This window comes from Nomascus leucogenys, chromosome 9 (genome assembly GCF_006542625.1).
Source record: "Nomascus leucogenys isolate Asia chromosome 9, Asia_NLE_v1, whole genome shotgun sequence".
In the NCBI taxonomy this organism is placed as follows: domain Eukaryota; kingdom Metazoa; phylum Chordata; class Mammalia; order Primates; family Hylobatidae; genus Nomascus; species Nomascus leucogenys.
Genome location: NC_044389.1, coordinates 22,366,863 through 22,387,358, shown reverse-complemented (window position 1 = coordinate 22,387,358; position 20,496 = coordinate 22,366,863). Strand labels below are relative to the sequence as shown.

At 35.5% G+C, this 20,496-nt stretch overlaps 1 protein-coding gene across 3 annotated transcripts in view; it reads left to right on the top strand.

Moving 5' to 3' along the window:
* CDC73 (cell division cycle 73) overlaps positions 1–20,496 on the top strand; it is a 132,108-nt gene that overhangs the window by 96,876 nt on the left and 14,736 nt on the right. The window contains exons 14-15 of one of the 3 annotated variants that reach the window (XM_003264496.3): positions 14,323–14,484; positions 17,481–17,581. In XM_003264496.3, coding sequence (XP_003264544.1) covers positions 14,323–14,484; positions 17,481–17,581 — 263 coding nt within the window. Of the gene's footprint in view, positions 1–4,827; positions 5,425–14,322; positions 14,485–15,906; positions 16,015–17,480; positions 17,582–20,496 lie in introns of those variants that run through there. The other 2 variants (XM_030818709.1, XM_030818710.1) reach the window with 2 other exon arrangements.

Here is a 20,496-nt window from a genome sequence, read left to right as displayed (position 1 = left end):
AAAGGAGGCAGAATAGCCAAAGCATCCTAAGCAAAAAGACCAAAGTTGGAGGCATCACACTACACAATTTCAAACTAAACAACAAGACTAGAGTAACCAAAACAGTGTAGTACTGATACAAAAACAGGCACACAGACCAATGGAACAGGTTAGAGAATCCAGAAATAAAGCTGCCCACCAGCAACCATCTGCTTTTTGACACAGTGGACAGGAACAAGCAGTGGGGAAGGTGCTCCTTTTTCAGTGATGCTGGGATAACTGGCTAGCCAAATGCAGAAGATTGAAACCAAACCCCTTCCTTTCACCATATGCAAAAATCAACGCAAGATGGATTAAAAGACTTAAATGTGGGACCTGAAACTGTAAAAACCCTAGGAAGAAAACAGGGCATGCCATTCTGGACATAGGCCTTGGTAAACATTTTATGACAAAGTCTTCAAAAGCAAATGCAGCAAAAACAAAAATAGACAAATGGGAGCTAAACCAAAAAGCTTCTGCCCAGCAAAAGACATTGTCAACAGAGTAAACAGACAACATACAGAATGGGAGAGAATATTTGCAAGGTATGCATCTGACAAAGATCTAATACCCAGAATTTATAAGGACCTTAAGCATAAAACAAACTGTCCCATTAACTGAGCAAAGGACACGAACAGACACTTCTCAAAAGAAGATATACACGTGGCCAACAAACATAGGAAAAAAATGTTTAACATCACTAATCTTAGAGAAATACAAATCAAAACCGCAATGAGATATCATCTCACATCACACCAGTCAAAATGGCTATTATGAAAACATCAGAAAATAATAGATCTTGGTGAGGTTGTGGAGAAAAGGGAATGCTTATGTGCAGCTGGTGGGAATGTAATTTAGTTCAGCCACCGTGGAAAGCAGTTTGCAGATTTCTCAAAAAACTTAAAACAGAACTACCCTTTGACCCAGCAATCTGATTATTGGATATATACCTAGAGGATTATGAATCTTTATACCAAAAAGACACATGCACTCTTAAGTTCATTGCGGCACTTTTTACAATATTAAAGACATGGAATCAACCAAAATTCCCATCAGTGGTGGATTGGATAAAGAAATCTGGTACATATATGCCACGGAATACTATGCAGCCGTAGAAAAGAACAAAGCCATGTCCTTTGCAGCAACATGGATGCAGCTGGAAATCATTATCCTAACAAATTAACACAGAAACAGAAATCCAAATACCACATGTTCTACATGGGAGCTAGACATTGAGTACGTGTTGTATACAAAGAGGGAAACAAAAGACACCAGGGCCTACTTGAGGGTGGAAGCTGGGAAGAGGGAGAGGATCGAAAAACTACTTGTTGTATACTGTGCATATTACCCTGGATCATGAAATAATTTGTACACCATACCCCAGTAACATGCAATATACCCGTGTAACAAACCTGCACATGTACCTCTTGACCATAAAAGGAAAGAACAGCAAAATAAAGAAATTGAGTTTTATTCTGGCCTTGATAGTAGTGTGATAATAATCCAGAACAAAACAAAGTCTTCTACAAGAGTCAAGGCCTAAGTCAGTGTTAGAATAATTATATTTTGTAATCTGAATGCTCTAATGTTGAAAATTTCCTGTTAAAAATTTTACTGATCTCTAGGAAAACAGTTTTATTCAGCAGCATAATTAATACCCAAAAGGGGAATGTGAATGCTCTGGCTTATTTCTCAGTAAAGTAAGAATGATAATTTTTTTTTTTTTTGAGACGTAATCTCGCTGTTTCACCCAGGCTGGAGTGCAGTGGTGCGATCTCGGCACACTGTAACCTCCACCTCCCGGGTTCAAGCGATTTTCCTTCTTCAGCCTCTTAAGTAGCTGGGATTACAGGCATGCGGCACAACGCCTGGCTAATTTTTGTATTTTTAGTAGAGACGGGGTTTCACCATGTTGGTTAGGGTGGTCTCAAACTCCACCTGCCTCTGCCTCCCAAAGTGCTGAGATTACAGGCATGAGCCACTGTGCCTGGCCTAATGATAACTTTTGAAGAAAAGCCCCTTCACATCTAAAAATACCATACTGCTTTTAACTGATTCAAAGTGAGAAGCCAATTTGCAATATATGTGGATTTCAGGTTTCGCTAAATGTAGAATTGAATTTTAAGTGCCTCCAACTTAAGTAGCTTTCTTTACAAAATCTAGATATCCTGGCACATACAAGTATATTCATACCTGAATTCTTTTTTTAAAAAATTTTTAGTACTTTTGAATGACGAAATATTCATTGAGCTGTTTTTTCATTAATAGTATGGCTTTTATAGTAAAGTTTTAGTATTCTGGCAGATGGGAGTTTTTTGATTGCATATGTCATCTGATGAGATTCCTCAAGTAATTTACAATTGTGTGAACAGGATATACTTTTGGTCCTTGAAATAGATTTGATAATATAACAGAAACTGTCAGACTCACAGAAATGGATCACATTAACTGCTTCTAAAAATTGTTTAGTTTTTGTATGAGCTTTCCACCTTTTAGTCAATATACATGGCTTTTCATGATTTATAATCTGAAATTTATGTATTTTTTGGTGATAGTTTCTGTGTCTTGCAGTCTATCTCTAGTCTTCCAACTAAATTATGATTTCCTCAGAGACAAGGGCTTGTTATTTTATTGTTATTTGTAGCTACATTGTTTAAAACAGTGTTAGCCAAATAATGAGTATTAAGTAAATAAAGAAAAAGAAAAGGATGAGGGAGCACATTGAGAAGAGAAGATTGGAGGATGGGGGACTTGTATACCTGAAATTTAAAGTTTGGTTTTGTGTATGTGTGTTTGTGCAACCTGTGAGTTAATTTATTGCATTTATCTCCAAATTGAAATACCTTTTTGATACATAGTAGTCGTATCCACACCTGGGACTCGATTTTAGTTCCCATGATGCTTCATTACACTTGGTATTGTGTTGTTTTTTTGTTTTGTTTTTTGCATTTACTGTATTTTTTTAACCCATTTTATGATTCGTGAATTTGGTATTATCCAATCTCACAAATTTTAGTAATTGACAACTTTTTAAAAAATAAATATATTTGACTGGTTATACAGAATTTACAGTAAGTTTGTGGAATGTTAAAAAAAAAGAAATTGTCTTTTCATTCTCCACTCTCAAGAACTTTTGCAGTGTTCATCTGAATGTATTACAAATCTAATACTTGAACACTGCTTTATAGCAGAAAATAGTGAATAGTGAAAGAAATCACAAAGTAAATTTTAGTGTCATTCTCTTTAGTCTTGTTTACTACAGAGAAACCAGACAATTAAACAGACCACATTCTTAGGACAGACCATGCCTAATGTTTCTTCCAAGTTTAAAACACTCCCTTCATTGTTTAACACCTCATTGCAACTGACATCTCCCCTACAGTTTGAGTCAGCTGGAGGCTTTGCTATGTAATTAATGCATAATTGAAACCTCCTCCACACAATTATGGTACTGGCTGTAACTCATAGCTCAAGTTGGCATAGATTCTATTTGGTCTTATGTAAAGTTGAGGATTCTTTAGTTTTGTATATCCCTTCAATAAGTAAATGAAACAAAAAAAACCCTTTAACATCCTAACAAACAAAATTAAGATTATATTATGAAAGTATTTTAAAAAATACACTTTACATCTATAAACATGATCTGGAAAGTTGTTTATTGGAACTGTAACGTTATTTAAAATAAACGATTAGGTGTAACTTCCTGATTTTGGCCATGTTGGCAGCCACATGGGGCCGAGTTCCAAAGAGGAGAGATTGTGTGCAGAAGGAGCTCAAACGCTATGTAGAGGGTTCTCCTTACATCCGCCAAATACTATTCAGCACATTCATGTGAGTAAACTACATGAGGCCTGGGAAAAAGTCACCGGGAAAGAAACAGGCAGAAAAATTACCAGAGCGTAGACTGGACTGAGAATAGTACTTGTTCCCAACAGCCTCAGGCAATGCAAAATGATACAGCCACTTTGGAAAATAATATGGGAGTTTATTTTTTTCCCATCACATTGAAAATATTACTCCACTATCTTCTAGCTTCCTTTGTTTTGATGATGAGAAATTAGTTATTAGTGTGATAATCAGTCCTATGAGGGAAATCTGTTCCCTGTGGTTATTTTAAAGATCATTTTAAACTTATCTGCTGTAGCTAGATGCGGATTTCTTTTTTATATACCCCACTTGGAATCTGTCAGAATTAAATCTGCGTATTGGTGTTTTTCATCAGTTTTCAAAGTCTTGGTAGTTTTGATAATCTGTGAAATAAACTTTTTTTTTTTTTTTTTTTTCGTATGTTCTGTTCTCCATCCCCCCTTTTTTCTCGCCTCTTTCTGGAACTTAAATGAGTCATACTTTAGACCTTCTCATTCTATCTTCCATGTTTCTTAAATGATTCCATTTTCTGTCTCATTTTCTCTGTTGCCTGCATTTTTCATTATTTTGTTACTTTTAATTTATAGTTGTCCATTTCTTTGGCCACACCTTAATCTGATCTTAAGCCTATCCATCGCACCTTAAACTTCAGATATTTTATGTTTCAGTTTTTGTGGTTCTGTTTGGTTATTTTTCAAAGCATTATCTGTCTTTGTAATTCTTTTTTACTGTACATATTTGCAAGCTTGTTTTATTTTATAAGCCTTGGTTTTTGGTAATTGTAGCATTTGGAGTCCTTAGTCATCTTCCTTTGAATGTTGTTTCATACATGGTAACTTGTTTCCTTGTGGGTTTAGTTTTTTACTGTTCATTTTATTGTTTTTTATTATTTTGTTAATTTACTAATTTACTGTTCATTTTCCTTGGAATTATTTTCTGTAGAAATTCTTTGATCTCCAAGTGAATATGAGAGAACTCCAGAGAAGATGTGCATCTGTGTCTGTTAAGCACCTGGGAGCATTACCAATCTAGCATAACTTTAAATTAAATTCTCTATTGGAGGTTTTAAATATCTAGATACTGTTGTTCTTGCTGCAAATTCAAATGAGGTCAGTTTTACCATTTGAGATATTTGATTTTCCTTGCAATTGTCAAAATAAGGGTTAGGGTTAGGGTGAGGGGTTGTTGGGGAAGAGGGTGAACAGTGAGTTTATTTCTAGTTTACCATTATGTTGAACTTAACCCCTGAGTCTCAGCTTTATAAGGGAAGGAACTCCTATTAGATTTTCTACCTTGAGCAGAATTTGGACTTATTTTCTATTTCAGGAGCCCAGTGAAATATAGTGAAAAACCAGGTTTAACTTTAATTGCTTTGCAAATCCAATGGATAGCAGTCTGCAGTGTTACTCTTACTTCTTTGGGTTCCTCTCTTTTCACTTGGTCCTTGGTCTAAGTAGTTTTTATACCTTGCTGGCTAGCTCAGATAGGCTTTTAAGATTTTTTTTCTTTTTTCCTTTTTTTTTGTATTGATACGTAATAGACCCACATATTTTGAGGTACATGTAATATTTTGACACATTTTTATAACGTAATAAATCAGGGTAATTAAGATATATTACCTTAAACGTTTATCTTTATGTTGGAAATATTCAAATTATTCTTTATTAGCTATTTCGAAATATACTGTAAATTATTGTTTACTGTAGTCACTCTGCTGATTTATTGAAAACTAGGTCTTATTTCTTCTACCTGTATTTCTGTACCCATTAATCAACCTCTTCTCCTCCACTCCCCCACCCTTCCTGGTCTCTGATAACTACCAGACTACTCACTTCATGAGATTTACTGTTTACTCGGTTTTGTTTTGGAATTATTGTTGCAGTTACTTAGGGGATCTGTCATATTATACCAGAAACAGAATAAAGTCATAGTTTCTAAGGGTCATAATTTGTTAGTGTTTACTCAATGCCATTGTTCCATGTATATATATATGAAATATGCATTCATATATACACATATATGAAATATGCATTCATATATACACGTATGTGAAATATGCATTCATATATACACATATGTGAAATATACACGTATGGGAAATATGCATTCATATATACACGTATGTGAAATATGCATTCATATATACACATATGTGAAATACGCATTCATATATGTACATATATGAGTACAAGTGCCATAATTTCCAAATGGTGGTCTCAGAGCACTAGAAATCTTACATGGTTTTATCAAAATAATTATTTCAGACCAATTTTTTAGTTCAACCAATGTTTTGAGGATGCTGAATGTGTTTTCTTTTTTTTCTATTGGTTTAAAGATTTATTATGTTGCCTAAATTTATCTTCTTACCTTTTGTCTTTAAAAAAAAAATTTATTTCCACAGGTTTTTGGGGGAACAGGTGGTATTTGGTTACATGACTAAGTAGTTTGTGAGATTTTGGTGTGCCCATCACCCGAACAGTATATGCTGAACCTGATTTGTAGTCTTTTATCCCTCACCCCCCTCCCACACTTTCTCCCTGCATCCCCAAAGTCAATTTTGTCATTCTCATGCCTTTGCACCCTCATAGCTTAGCTCCCACTTACGAATGAGATCATTCGATGTTTGGTTTTCCATTCCTGATAATAGTCTCCAATTCCATCCAGATTGCAGCAAATGCCATTAATGGTTTCCCTTTTATGGCTGAGTAGTATTCCATGGTATATATATATACACTCCGGTTTCTTTATCCACTTGTTGATTAATGGGCATTTAGGTTGGTTCCACATTTTTGCAATTGCAAATTGTGCTGCTGTAAACATGCGTGTGCAAGTATCTTTTTTGTATAATGACTTCTTTTCTTCTGGGTAGATACCGAGTAGTGGGATTGCTGAATCAAATGGCAGTTCTACTTTTAGTTTTTTAAGGAATCTCCACACTGTTTTCCATAGCGGTTGTACTAGTTTACATTCCCACTAGCAATGTAGAAGTGTTCTCTTTTCGCTTCATCTATGCCAACATTTATTGTTTTTTTATTTTTTGACTAGGGCCATTCTTGCAGAAGTAAGGCGGTATTGCATTTTGGTTTTGATTTGCATTTCCCTGATCATTAGTTATGAGCATTTTTTTCATGTTTCTTGGCCATTTGTTTATCTTCCTTTGAGAATTGTCTATTCCTGTCCTTAGCCCACTTTTTCATGGGATTGTTTGTTTTTTTCTTGCTGATTTGAGTTTGATGTAGATTCTGGATATTAGTCCTTTGTCAGAGGTATAGATTATGAAGATTTTTCTCCCACTCTGTGGGTTGACTGTTTACTCTGCTGACTGTTCCTTTTGCCATGCAAAAGCTCTTTAGTTTAATTAGGTCTCAGCCATTTATCTTTGTTTTTATTGCATCTGCTTTTGGGTTCTTGGTCATGAAATCCTTGCCTAAGCCAATGTCTAGAAGGGTTTTTCCTGTGTTATCTTCTAGAATTTTTCTAGTTTCAGGTCTTAGTCCTTGATGTGTTTCAGGACTTAGGTCCTTGACCCATCTTGAGTTGATTTTTCTGTAAGGTGAGAGATGATCCAGTTTCATTCTCCTACATGTGACTTGCCAATTATCCTAGCACCATATGTTGAATAGGGTGTCCTTTCCCCACTTTATGTTTTTGTTTGTTTTGTCGAAGATCAGTTGGCTGTAAGTATTTGGGTTTATTTCTGGATTCTCTATTCTGTTCCATTGGTCCTTGCGCCTATTTTATACCAGTGCCATGCTGTTTTGGTGATTATGTCCTTATAGTGAAAAGAAGAGAATGAAATGAAGAGAGTGGACATCTTTGTCTTGTTCCAGTTTTCAGACAGAATGCTTTAAACTTCTCCCCATTCAGAACTACATTAGCTGTGGGTTTGTCATAGATGGCTTTTATTGCATTGAGGTATGTCTCTTGTCTGCCAATTTTGCTGAGAATTTGAATCATAAAGAGATGCTAGATGTTGTCAGAAGCTTTTTCTACATCTATTGAGATGATCATGTGATTTTTGTTTTTAATTCTGTTTATGTAGTGTATCACATTTGTTGACTTGTGTATGTTAAACTATCCCTGCATCCTTGTTATGAAACCCACTTGATCTTGGTGGATTATCTTTTTGACATGTTGTTGGATTTGGTTAGATGTATTTTGTTAAGAATCTTTGCATCTATGTTCATCAGGGATATTGGTCTGTAGTTTTCTTTTTTGGTTATATCCTTTCCTGGTTTTGGTTTTAGGGTGTTACGGGCTTCATAGAATGATTTAGGGAGGATTCTGTTTCTCTATCTCGTGGAATAGTGTCAAAAGGATTGTTACCAATTCTTCTTTCAATGTCTGATACAATTCAGCTGTGAATCCTTCTGGTTCTGAACTTTTTTTTGTTGGTAATTTTTAAATTACCATTTTAATCTTGCTGCTTGTTATTGGTCTGTTTAGGGTATCCAGTTCTTCCTGATTTAAGCTAGGAGGTTTGAATCTTCCCAGGAATTTATCCATATCTTCTAGGTTTTCTAGTTTTTGCATGTAAAAGTATTCATAGTAGCCTTGAATGATATTTTGTATTTCGGTGGTGTCAGGGGGAATAGCTACTGTTCTGTTTATCTTTTCAAAGAACCAGCTTTTTTTGTTTCATTTATCTTTTCTATTTTTTTTATTTTTGTTTCAATTTCATTTAGTTGTGCTCTGATGAGAAGGCTACATGTAAAGCAGCACACTAGTTGGTGTGCCATGTATCTGAGTGATTGGCTTTGCCTTCAAGAAAACTGTTGTCCAGGTCTGGTGTGATGCCTCATGCTTGTAATCTCAGCACTTTGGGAGGCTGAGATGGGAAGATTGTTTGAGCCCAGGAGTTTGAAGTTTGAAACCAGGCTAGGCACCACAGCAAGACCTTGTTTCAAAAAAAAAGAAAGAAAAGTTACAAGAATAGAAACCTGAAGTCTGTTAGGGAGATAACAGACTTTGTAGATTATCATAATAATAATTTAAAAAGCCCACTGTAAAATTGTAGAAAATTGAATTCTACTTTGAATAAAGAAGGTAAATTCATAGTGAAATACATATGGCTTAACTTCAGAATTAAATAAATGCTTAAATATATTCGTAGAGATATATTTAAAGTTCTATAGGCTAGGAAGCAAAAATTACAACATTCGTCATATTTGAATTTCAGATGCATTTTTACCTTTTGGATGCTACCTTATAGACAACCGTATTATTATATATTGATAGGCCAGAGGTGATTTGTTCAAATTTCTTGTGCAAGAGGAGGCATAGAAATAAAGTACTGTTGTTTGTTATTTAAGGCTTAAGTCTGGGTAGTACTTGATAGGCTTAAATTTTGCCCTCTTTAACATCCTAAGTTGTATTCCATCTGGTCATTGCTGCCATTAGCTGATGCTTCTAAGCTGAGAGTGGAGTTGTAGTGGAACAGGATACATTGACAGTTGACCTAGCTAAATTGATAGTGCTGTAATATATAGCACTTTGGTCACATTCTTTGTTAAGTTTAATTAGCTCTAGAGTATTATATACTTTGCTAATTCCAATATACACAGTTACTTTTCATGATTTAAGGTCTCTGAAATTGTAATATGTCATATAATTGATGGTATCTTAGAGTTGCTGTGGCTAGGTGGCAGTCCTGACATAGTTTTTATTACTGGCACATGCACAAAATAGTGATGGCAATTCATAGTTTCATCAGTTCTGTGAGATATGTGCATAGATGGTACTATATATGTTGAATTTAAATGTAGTGCAAAATATCTTCAAAAAAGATATGGTGCAATTTAGGATTGAAATAGCTATTATGGAGGAACAAAGAGAGAGGACTCACACTACCTGATTTCAAGACTTACTATCAAGTTGCAATAATCCACACATTGTACTAAGGATGTAAAGATAGATAGATGAATGAAAATAATGGAGATTGCTTAAATGGGGCTATACTATTTTCGACAAAGACATCAGTGCAGTTCAATTAAGAAATGAATGCCTTAGCAATAAATGGTACTGGAACGACTGGATAAATATATGTGTGGAGAGGAATGACTCTCAGCCATTACCTAACACCATACACAAACATTTTTTAAGGTAGATTATACACACAAACTTAAAAGCTGAAACTGTAAGGCTTCTAGAATAAAGCATAATAGAATGTTTTTGTGACTTTGAAATAGACAGTTTTTTTTTTGAAGGGTGAACCATAAAAAAAAAAAGAAATTTTAAAACTTCTGTTCATCAAAAGACACCATTAAGAAAATAAAAAGGCCAGCCACGTGCTGGGAGAAAATCTTTTCATTGCACATTTCTAACAAAAGATTTGTGTCTAGAATCCTGTGTGTCAGTATTTTTAAAAATCCTATTAAAAATAAGCAAGATATGTTGACACTCCACAAAAGAAGGTATACAAATGGCCAGTCAGCACATGAAAAAAATTCTCAGTATCATCAGTTGTTGAGGAAGTAAAATTAAAATGACGTTGAGATACTATTTCACATACCCATTAGAAAGACTAAAATTCAAAAGACTAGAAGTCTCATACATTTTTAGTGTAAGTGTAAAATGGTTCAACTGCTTTGGAAAACTTCCTGGCAGTTTCTTATAAAGTTACACATACCCCATGATTCACTCAAAGGTATTTACATAAGAGAAATGAAAGCATGTGTTCACAAAAACACTTATACAGGAATATTTATGTTAGCGTTACTTGCAATAACCCAGACCTTGAATCTACCCTGCTGTATACTGAACTTTTGTGTCCCACAAAATTTATATGTTGAAACTTAGTCACTAATGCCCCAGGGTATTTGTGAAGTAATTAGGTCATGAGGTCTCTGTCCTCACAAATAGGATAAGCACCCTTATGAAAGTGATCCCAGAGAACTTCCTTGCTCCTTCTGTGATATGAGGACGCAGCAATAATATGGTTTACAAACCAGGAGGTGGGACCTCACTAGACACTAGACTTGCCAATATCTTGCTCTTGACTTCGTAGCCTGCAGAACAGTGATAAAAGAAATTCCTGTTGTTTACAAGCCACCCCAGTCTGTGCTATTTCTATTATTGTATCCTGAACGTACTAAGACACATCGAAATGTCCACTAGCAAGAGAATGGTATTTTCTTACAATAGAATTCTACTTAGCAATAAAAAAGAATGAACTACTGATACATCCCACAGCAGGTATGATTATCAGAAACATTACATTGAGTGAAAGAAGCCAGGTACAAAATAATACATCTGGTATATGAGTGTGTGTATATAAATTCCCAAAACAGGAAAAACTAATGGAAAGCAGAAGAGTGGTTGCCCGTTGGGAAGGGAATGGCATTTGACTGAAAGGTATATAAGGAAACTTTCTGGTTGATACAGATGTTCTTTATCGTGATTGGAATGGTGCTTATACTTAGTATACGTTTATCAAAACTCATCTATTTGAGCATTTCACTGTATGTAAATTTTATGTCAATAAAAATGTTGTATATTCAGAAATACACTGAAATGAAGCAGTGGAGTGCAGATTTGATGTTTGAATTCTCCCACATTAGAGGAATGACATTTCCATTCTTTTTTTTTTTTCTTCTCCTAAGGCAGAGTCTCACTCTATCACCCAGGCTGGAGGGCAGTGGTGTGATCTCGGCTTGCTGCAACCTCTGCCTCTGGGATCAAGTGATTTTCCTGCCTCGTCCTCCAGAGTAGCTGGGATTACAAGCGCACACCACCACACCTAGCCAATTTTTGTATATTTAGTAGAGACAGGATTTCACCATGTTGGCCAGAATGGTCTCGAACCCCTGACCTCAAATGATCCACCCACCTTGGCCCCCCAAAAGTGCCGGGATTACAGGCGTGAGCCACTGCACCTCGCCCTAATCCTATATATATTTTGTTTTTTTGCAAAGCAACAACCAAGTGCTTCATGGAACCTAAAAATGGAAGATAGCAATAGTAGATGAACCTATTTTCCCTGAGATACATATGAAACAATTGCCTATCACACACATCCAGCAGTGCAGCCCAAGCCAGAAGAAATAACCAGTTTTCTGGAGGGATGATGAGTGGGATTTATATAGAATATCATAGTTTAATTGGCAGTATTTTTTTCCTTTCATAGTGGTACAATATAATGGTGTAGCTCACAATCATTGGTGTCTTAGATTTGATGAACTGCAGTAGGGTGAACAGGTAAAATTATATTGACTCTGTGGGATACTAATCTTTTTAGTAGACTTAACTTTAGGGAAGAGGTCATAAGATCTATCCTTATGTTTATCAAATGAGATCCTTGCTGAAAAGCATTTTTAAATAAAGCTTTTTTTTATTGCTAATAGAGATGACTGTAATTCTAAGAAAATACTTAGATATAATCAGAAATTAACATGCTACAGCATCTAAAAATTCTAGGACGGTGGTTAATTGTAAAAACCATGTTAATGTTTCTGAACTTTTATAAACCATATCAACCAATGTGTAGACATGCAAAAGTTGAAATAGGTGTATAATAGACTTTTTATTAGTTTGGTATTGTAATAGATCACTAATTTATATGTATTTTACGTTCTAGTCATATGATTATAAGTAATTTGTTTATAAGTTTATAAGTAATTTTGTACAAGTAAATTTAAACTTTTTAACACCATGTTAAAATTTCAGAAGCGAGAAAAGAGGGAGTTGCAATCTTCTATTTAACAACTTAAACATTTTAAATCCCATGTAGTTATAGATTGAGATAAAACAAAGCATTTCTCTTGGCAGTAGAATCCCTTTGTTCTGTGTGTGTGGAACATAAGTTCAAGAGGGCAGGGACTATGTTTTGTACAACTATGTATATTATAAAACTTATAGCACAATATATTGCACATACTATTAACGTAAAACATTTTTGTTGTGGCTTTTTATTAGAATGCAATTTCAAACAATGCACACATATTAAATTTTCTAAATAATGTGTTTCTTTATTCAAAGTACTAGTACTGTCTGGCATTTTCTAAGTGAGCTTGATTAATAAATAAACCAGATGCCATAGAAAGCAAATGATTACTGGGGGAAATTTTTAAATGATATAGAAATCTTACTTTTTAACCAAATGTGAAATGGATGTGAGAACAATCAGCTCAGAAGCAAAGTTCAGTATCATCATTATCACCATGAACTAAAAACTTTCTAGACAATAAAATTAGTATTATGTGATGAATCCAATATGTGGAATTGAAGTTTTTCAGAGAACTCTAATTAGTGCAAGTTCTCCTGTGCTTTTTGGTCCTTTCACCCTTTCATCTCTTTTAAACTTTAGAAGCAGAATGATATTTTCAACATATTGATTGTATTCACTCCATTTTATTGGAGCGATTAGATCATAGTTAATAAAATATGTTATTGGACTGTTAGGATTATGTATGTATTTAGAAAATAAGACTTTTAAAATACTTTGTGAACACTAGCAAATTTTACAGGTGGTAGTAGCTATCCAGATTGCTAAGTTATTTTTAAGAATATCTGTCTTGAGAATGGATCCACATAAGTAAGTTGATAAATGCCACTAGTTGATAATAATAGCAGGTTATCAGCATGCACTGATTTAATTTTCATACTTTAAAATTTTCAAGGCTACTCTGAAGTTTGATGGTATTTTTGTAATTTTGCTGAAGCATAAAATCTTAAAAAAAAAAAAAAAAAAAAGAGTTTTGTGAAGCTCCTGGATAGGCTGTCGCAGAGTAAAGAAGCCTACTAGCCACAACAACTTTTTCATTTCAAATGACCTTTTGATTTCTAATAAAATTCCTCTTTATCATGAAGTTTTCTTATAATAGAATTTGAGAAATTCAGTATTAGTGTGGAAAATGCTAAGTGCTAGTTGAATGAATATAAATTGTGGGTTACACACACACACACACACACACACCCCAACTTAGGATCTGAGTGAGCTTGAGTCCTATTTGGTATACAGAGGAAAGACCTGTACACTCCATGATCTGTACTTACAGAGCAGGTTTATTTAAAAACAAACATCTTTAGTTTAAAACTAATTAATGTTTAAAAAATTATTTCAGACCTAGCGTGGTGGCTCATGCCTGTAATCCCAGCACTTTGGGGAGGCTGAGGCGGGTGGATCACGAGGTCAGCAGTTCGAGACCAACCTGACCAACATGGTGAAACCCCGTCTCTACTAAAAATACAAAAAAATTAACTGGGCGTGGTGGCGGGCACCTGTAATCCCAGCAACTTGGGAGGCTGAGGCAGGAGAATCGCCTGAAACCGGAAGGCAGAGGTTGCAGTGAGCCGAGATTGCGCCACTGCACTCTAGCCTGGGCAATAAGAAAAAAACTCCATATCAAAAAAAAAAAAATTATTTCAAATTATAGTTTATCTTCCCGTTTTCATCACATGGAATACATTTGACTTTTTCTCATCTCTGTTTTTTCAAAGATTTGTCCCATCAGATGAAAAGAAGAAACAGGGTTGTCAACGAGAGAATGAAACTCTAATACAAAGAAGAAAAGACCAGATGCAACCAGGGGGCACTGCAATTAGTGTTACAGTACCTTATAGAGTAGTAGACCAGCCCCTTAAACTTATGCCTCAAGACTGGTAAGATAGTCTATATATATATATATATATATATCTTTTCACAGGTGTTGAACCCAAGAGAATGAATGTTGTTATTGCCGTTGATGATGTTGCTTTTTAGGAGATGGGGGGTCTCACTATGTTGCCCAGGCAGAACTTGAACTCCTGGGCTCTATCAGTCCTCCTGCCTCTCAGGCTCCCAAGTAGCTAGGACTACAGGCACATGCCATGCACCTGGCAGCCTATATTTTTTAAATATTCGTTTGTTTTCTGTATATTCTTGGTTGTTTTTTCTCGTGTGAGCAATTATCAAATTTTATCATGGGTTCTAAATAGAAACTGTCTTTGAAAAGCATGTTAATATATATTTAGTTTGGTCATCAATAATGTTAACATTCTAATAATTCCTCAATAACTTTATATTTTGGGTAGATAAACTTGATTTTACTTACAAGAAGAAACATTCCAACTTCTGGAAAACCCAGTGTAAAAAATTCTTTCCACTTGTTCATTTGTTCTGGATCAGCTTGTAGAACCCAGCAAATTAGACTAATGTTGTAAGGTATTCTATGTTTAGATTTTTGGTTTGGAGAATTTCAATTTTCTGGTAAGAAAAAAATGAAGACATACTTTTATTGTAAGGGAATAATGTAATAAAAATAGGAACAGCTCTTTTATCATGGTTTAACCCTTTTATTGAATTTAAATGTCGTTTAACAAAATATTAAGCTGTTTATAATATAAAGTGCCTATAAATTTAGACACACAAATTATTTTGTTTCTTTAACCGGCAGTAAAAGTTGAGTATGTATCTGTGATACAGAGAATGCAACACATGGCACGTTAGATGAATTTACCTTTGAAGTACTTGTTAGTTTTCAGGCATTAAGAAGTCAAGGCATTGAGAATATTAATGTTAAAAATTTTCTTAAGAAAATTGCAACCAGGGGGCACTGCAATTAATTAGTGTCACAGTATCTTATAGAGTAGTAGACTGGCCCCTTAAACTTACACCTCAAGACTGGTAGGATAATTCTCTCTCTCTCTCTCTCTCTCTCTCACCGGCCCCTTAAACTTACACCTCAAGACTGGTGGGATAATTCTCTCTCTCTCTCTCTCTCTCTCTCTCTCTCTCTCTCTCTCTCTCTCTCACACACACACACACACACATATATTTAAATTATAATTCTTCTCTGGTACCTAATAGATACTTTGAGTAATATAGAAAGGGAGTAAGATGAGAATTTCAGATATCAAGCTTAAACCCAAGTAGGAAAGTTATATCACTTGTATTTTATGTTTGCAGTATATTTGCAGAAATAATACAGTGTATACACACGTCATCACTGTGCTGTAAAATACTGCTTGTGTATATTAGTTAGGGTCTCCAGCCATTGAAGCCTCCAGCATTTTCCCTACTTCCTTATTTTTCTTTTCCTTTAGTTGTCCTTCCAAGAATTCATGGGGAATAACATTTTTATTATCCTGCTTCTGTGCTGATGCTATAAGACCCAGTAGAATATAAGTGACCTCTGTCCAGCAAATTCCCTTTGCTTTGGCAGGCATCTTGGGCTTTCAACTGTTACATCATAAAATTGAAAGATTATTTAATAGTGTGCTGCATTGCCAAAGATGATTTTGACAGTTTGAGGCATGTATCCTATGAAAGGGGAAATTTTTTAACTTAAGATTTAATTTTAGCCTCAGAGATTTTGAGCAGGTTGAGAACTTTAAGCTTGCAGTTGTTAATAGTTGTAGATCTTTGCTTGAATAGAAGGTAACCCTGGTTTAATGTTTTTTTGTATGTCTGCAGTCCTCATTAATTGCAGTGGTTATCAAAGTGTGATCTGCAGACCTCAGGTCATTCCTAAGACCCTTTCACAGAGTTGCAAGGTCAAAACTATTTTCATAATAATACTGAGATGGCTATTCTCATGATTTATCTGCCGTTAAATAGGAACAGTAGCATACCCAGTGCCCCAACATAGTAATTTATTCTCCTCCTTCTCTTCTTCCCTTCTTCCTTTTCTCTGTACTTCTACCTTCCTCCTTTCTCTTCTCCAACATGCCCATGCACTTGTTTCTTCATTTATACAATGGGGTTTCTAATAGTGTCCAGTGAGGTCATTGGATTGTTTTGAAGATTAAATGTGTTAACCTCATAAGTAATGTATAAAGTCCTTAAAATGGCACTTGACACATAGTAAATGCTCAGTAAACGTTACTAATGTTAACCATTATTGCTGATGTTGTTTTGTTCCCACCTCTTTAGTTATTGGCTTTAATTGTTTATGGCAGTACTACTTATAATTTCTGAATTCAATTAAATATTTTGTAAAATAATGAAATTTGAGGGCCTACAAAGAAGTTTGTTCTTTCTAGGAAAACTAGGTTGTTTGGTTGGGAAAAAAATGCTTTAAAAAATACTTATAGATTTAGGGTGAATGAAACAGTTGTAAAACAATTGCAAAAATTATAAAAGTCTAAATGGTTTCTATACTCAGATTACTTCCTAAGTAATCACAAGAACTCAGATAAGGCCCTGGGACCTCGTAAAATGGTTGATGAGTTCCCATAATGTAATGTTTTTAGTTAAAGTAAAATATTTAAGATGCGTTTGAATTTTAAGTGATTTTTTAAACAACTTTTTTGATTAATAGTTATCAACCACTATTCCCTATTGCATTGGAAAAGTGGGCCACTACTCTAATTAACAGAAGGGAACAGAAAGGGCAAACAAGATTACATACAAGTATTGTCCATTGAATTATGTTTAAAAGACTTAGGTGTAAAAACCAGATAAATGGGAAGTATAACAATCATTAATACATTCTAATGGCAGTATCATATTGAAAAGGTGGTAAGTACTATATTTGCTTCATAGAAGGATTGATAAGACTCTTATCACATGAATGTTTATGGGACTGTTGCCTAAGGGATTTATAGTAGCTAAAGCTTAAGTTTGAAATAAGCTCCGTCTGTCCTCTACCTTCCCCCACCCACTTTTCTACTTGTAGGGACCGCGTTGTAGCTGTTTTTGTGCAGGGTCCTGCATGGCAGTTCAAAGGTTGGCCGTGGCTTTTGCCTGATGGATCACCAGTTGATATATTTGCTAAAAGTAAGATTCTCTTTGTATTTACTGCTTATCCAGTATAGAAATGTTCTCACTTTATTTAAGAGAGTCATATAGTTCTGCGCATATGATGTGTATATCAAAAGATTGCTGTTAAGTAACATGTTAATGTTTAAGCATCTGTGACATATTTTTAAAAGTTTTGTACATTAATACTTTCTGTGTAGGTATATCTGAAAGTGAATATTGCCTATCCCACAACATTAGTAATTATTTTTAGATCACTTAAAAATCGTTGGCCAGACACAGTGGCTCACGCCTGTAATCTCAGCACTTTGGGAAGCTGAGGCAGGCGGATCACCTTAGGTCGGGAGGTCGAGACCAGCCTAACCAACATAGTGAAACCCTGTCTCTACTAAAAATACAAAATTAGCCAGGCATGGTGGTGCACACCTGTAATCCCAGCTACTTGGGAGACTGAGGCAGGAGAATCGCTTGAACCCGGGAGGCGGAGGTTGCAGTGAGCCAAGATCACTTCAGCCTGGGCAACAAGAGCGAAACTCCATCTCAAAAAAGAAAACAATTAATACTGTTGCCTATCCGTAGATTTTGATTAAAATTGATGCCAGTTTTTTTTTTTTTTAAGACGGAGTCTGGCTCTGTCGCCCAGGCTGGATTGCAGTGGCGTGATCTCAGCTCACTGCAAGCTCCGCCTCCTGGGTTCACGCCATTCTCCTGCCTCAACCTCCCCAGTAGCTAGGACTATAGGCATCCGCCACCACGCCTGGCTAATGTTTTGTATTTTTAGTAGAGAGGGGGCTTCACCATGTTAGCCAGGATGGCCTCGATCTCCTGACCTCGTGATCCGCCCGTTAGTTATTGTGAATGTCGACTGTACTATTCTGAAATGTCTTATGTTTTTAGCAGCCCCAGTTTTTGTTAGTGGTACCATCATTTTTCCTTAGAAAGTAGCCAAGCTTGAAAGTTTTAGTCATTTGTTCTTCTATTACCTTCATTCATTTAAAAACAAAGAATTCTAATATTACTGACTGTAGGAGATTGGTCAGGGTGGTGGGAGAAATTGTAGAAAAAAGATGCAAACCTTCTTGGAAGGCTGGGAGGTTTTGCAAAAGCTTTGAAAGATAATTTCGCTGAAGTCAACCGGATTCTCTTATCTGGAGCCTGATAGCAAAGATTAGATAACCTGGGAATGTAGAGAAATTGATCTAGATAAGTTAGTTTACTTAGGCCTCCGGGAACCTGGCCTTTAGTCAACCACAGGAGTCGGGGGTGGGGGTGTTGGGCGGGGGAGGGGTGGGGTTGGAGGTGGCGTGGTGGGGTGGCGAGGCAGTGGCTACCACGTTAATTACCCACAAGTGTATTGACTCAAAACCTTTGTCATTAAATCTGTAATAAAAACAAGCCAGCGTGTCAGGGCTGCGTCTGCTGTGACTCTTTACCTCCTGGATGTCTGTGAGTGGCCCAGTCCCCTAGCTGCACGTCCAGGAAAAAACCTGTGTCTGCGTACATTTTCCTTCTGTCGTTCGGCCAGGGTCTGCAGGTTGGGCCTAGCAACTGACATTATGATAGCTTTTTATGTTATTTCTGAAACTTGAGTGATGCACAGAGTTGGTAAATAGAAAATTAAATAAAAAGAGAATGGGAATTTTAATGAAAGTAAAATGTCAACAAGAATTCTTTTTTACCTACTTGCTTGCCTTGTTGAATAATATTTCAACAAAAAATGATTAGGATGTCTTTAAGATATAAATGTATGAAATTCATTAAGAAAATAAAATTTTAATTTTTGTTCAAATTTAGTCTTCTGAAATTTAGATAAGGATTTAGAGAAGCTTCTTTTAACAATCATCAGTGATTTACTTTCATGAACTGTTCTTTCTCTTTCACCTATTCCTTCTAAACTGACTCCTTTTTCTCAGCATTTAAGGATACTCTTTCCCCTTCCATCTTAAACAACAAAACAAAACCGTTACCGTTGACCTCACCCTTTCCCCTAGCTTCTTCTTTTTCCTTTTATAGCTACACTTTGGAAAGAATTGTCTCTACCAACTCATTTTCTGTTCAAATCCCCTGTAGTCTGGCTCTTGCTCTGTACTAAAACTATTTTCACTGAAGTCACCAGTGACTCAAATATTGGATACTTTTAACTTATCAGAATTTGATTCTGTTCACTCCTTTACTCCTTTTTAAGTTGCTTTCCAAGTACCTGTTACGCTTTGTCTCAGATTTCCTTGCTACTTTTCCTCTGGTTATCAACTGCAGTGGACCCTTCAATATCATACAGTTGAAAACTCCCATATAACTGTTGACTTATCCCAAACATACATATGAATAGCCTACTGTTGACTGGATACCTTAACTGATAACATAAACAGTCGATTAACAAATATTTTACGTTAGCATTGTATACTGTATTCTTATGATAAAGTAAGCTAGAGGAAAAGAAAACGTTAAGAAAATCATAAGAAAGAGAAAATACATTTACTGTTCATTAAGTGGAAGTGGGTTATCATAAAGGTCTTCATCTTCATTGTCTTCACATTGAGTAGGTTGAGGAGGAGGAGGGGTTAGTTTTGCTGTCCCAGGTGGCAGAGGCGGAAGAAAATCCATGTATAAATGGACCCACTCAGTTGGAACTTGTATTGTTCAAGGATCAAATGTATATGGTTATGTCCCTATTTCTCTTCTCCTGTAATTCTAAATACCCTCTCAAGAAGATCTCATGGGTTTCAATTACCACTTATTTTCCCTTATTCTAAAAATTATGTCTCTAGCTCAATGTTCTGGACCTATATACCTCACTCACTATGAGATAACTTCTCTGTGATATCTCATTGGTACGTCAAACTCAACCGTTTCCAAATGGAATTGATTGTTTTACTCTCTTCCTTATTCCTCAAACTATTTCTTATTATGTTAGTCCTTTTCGGTAATTTGCC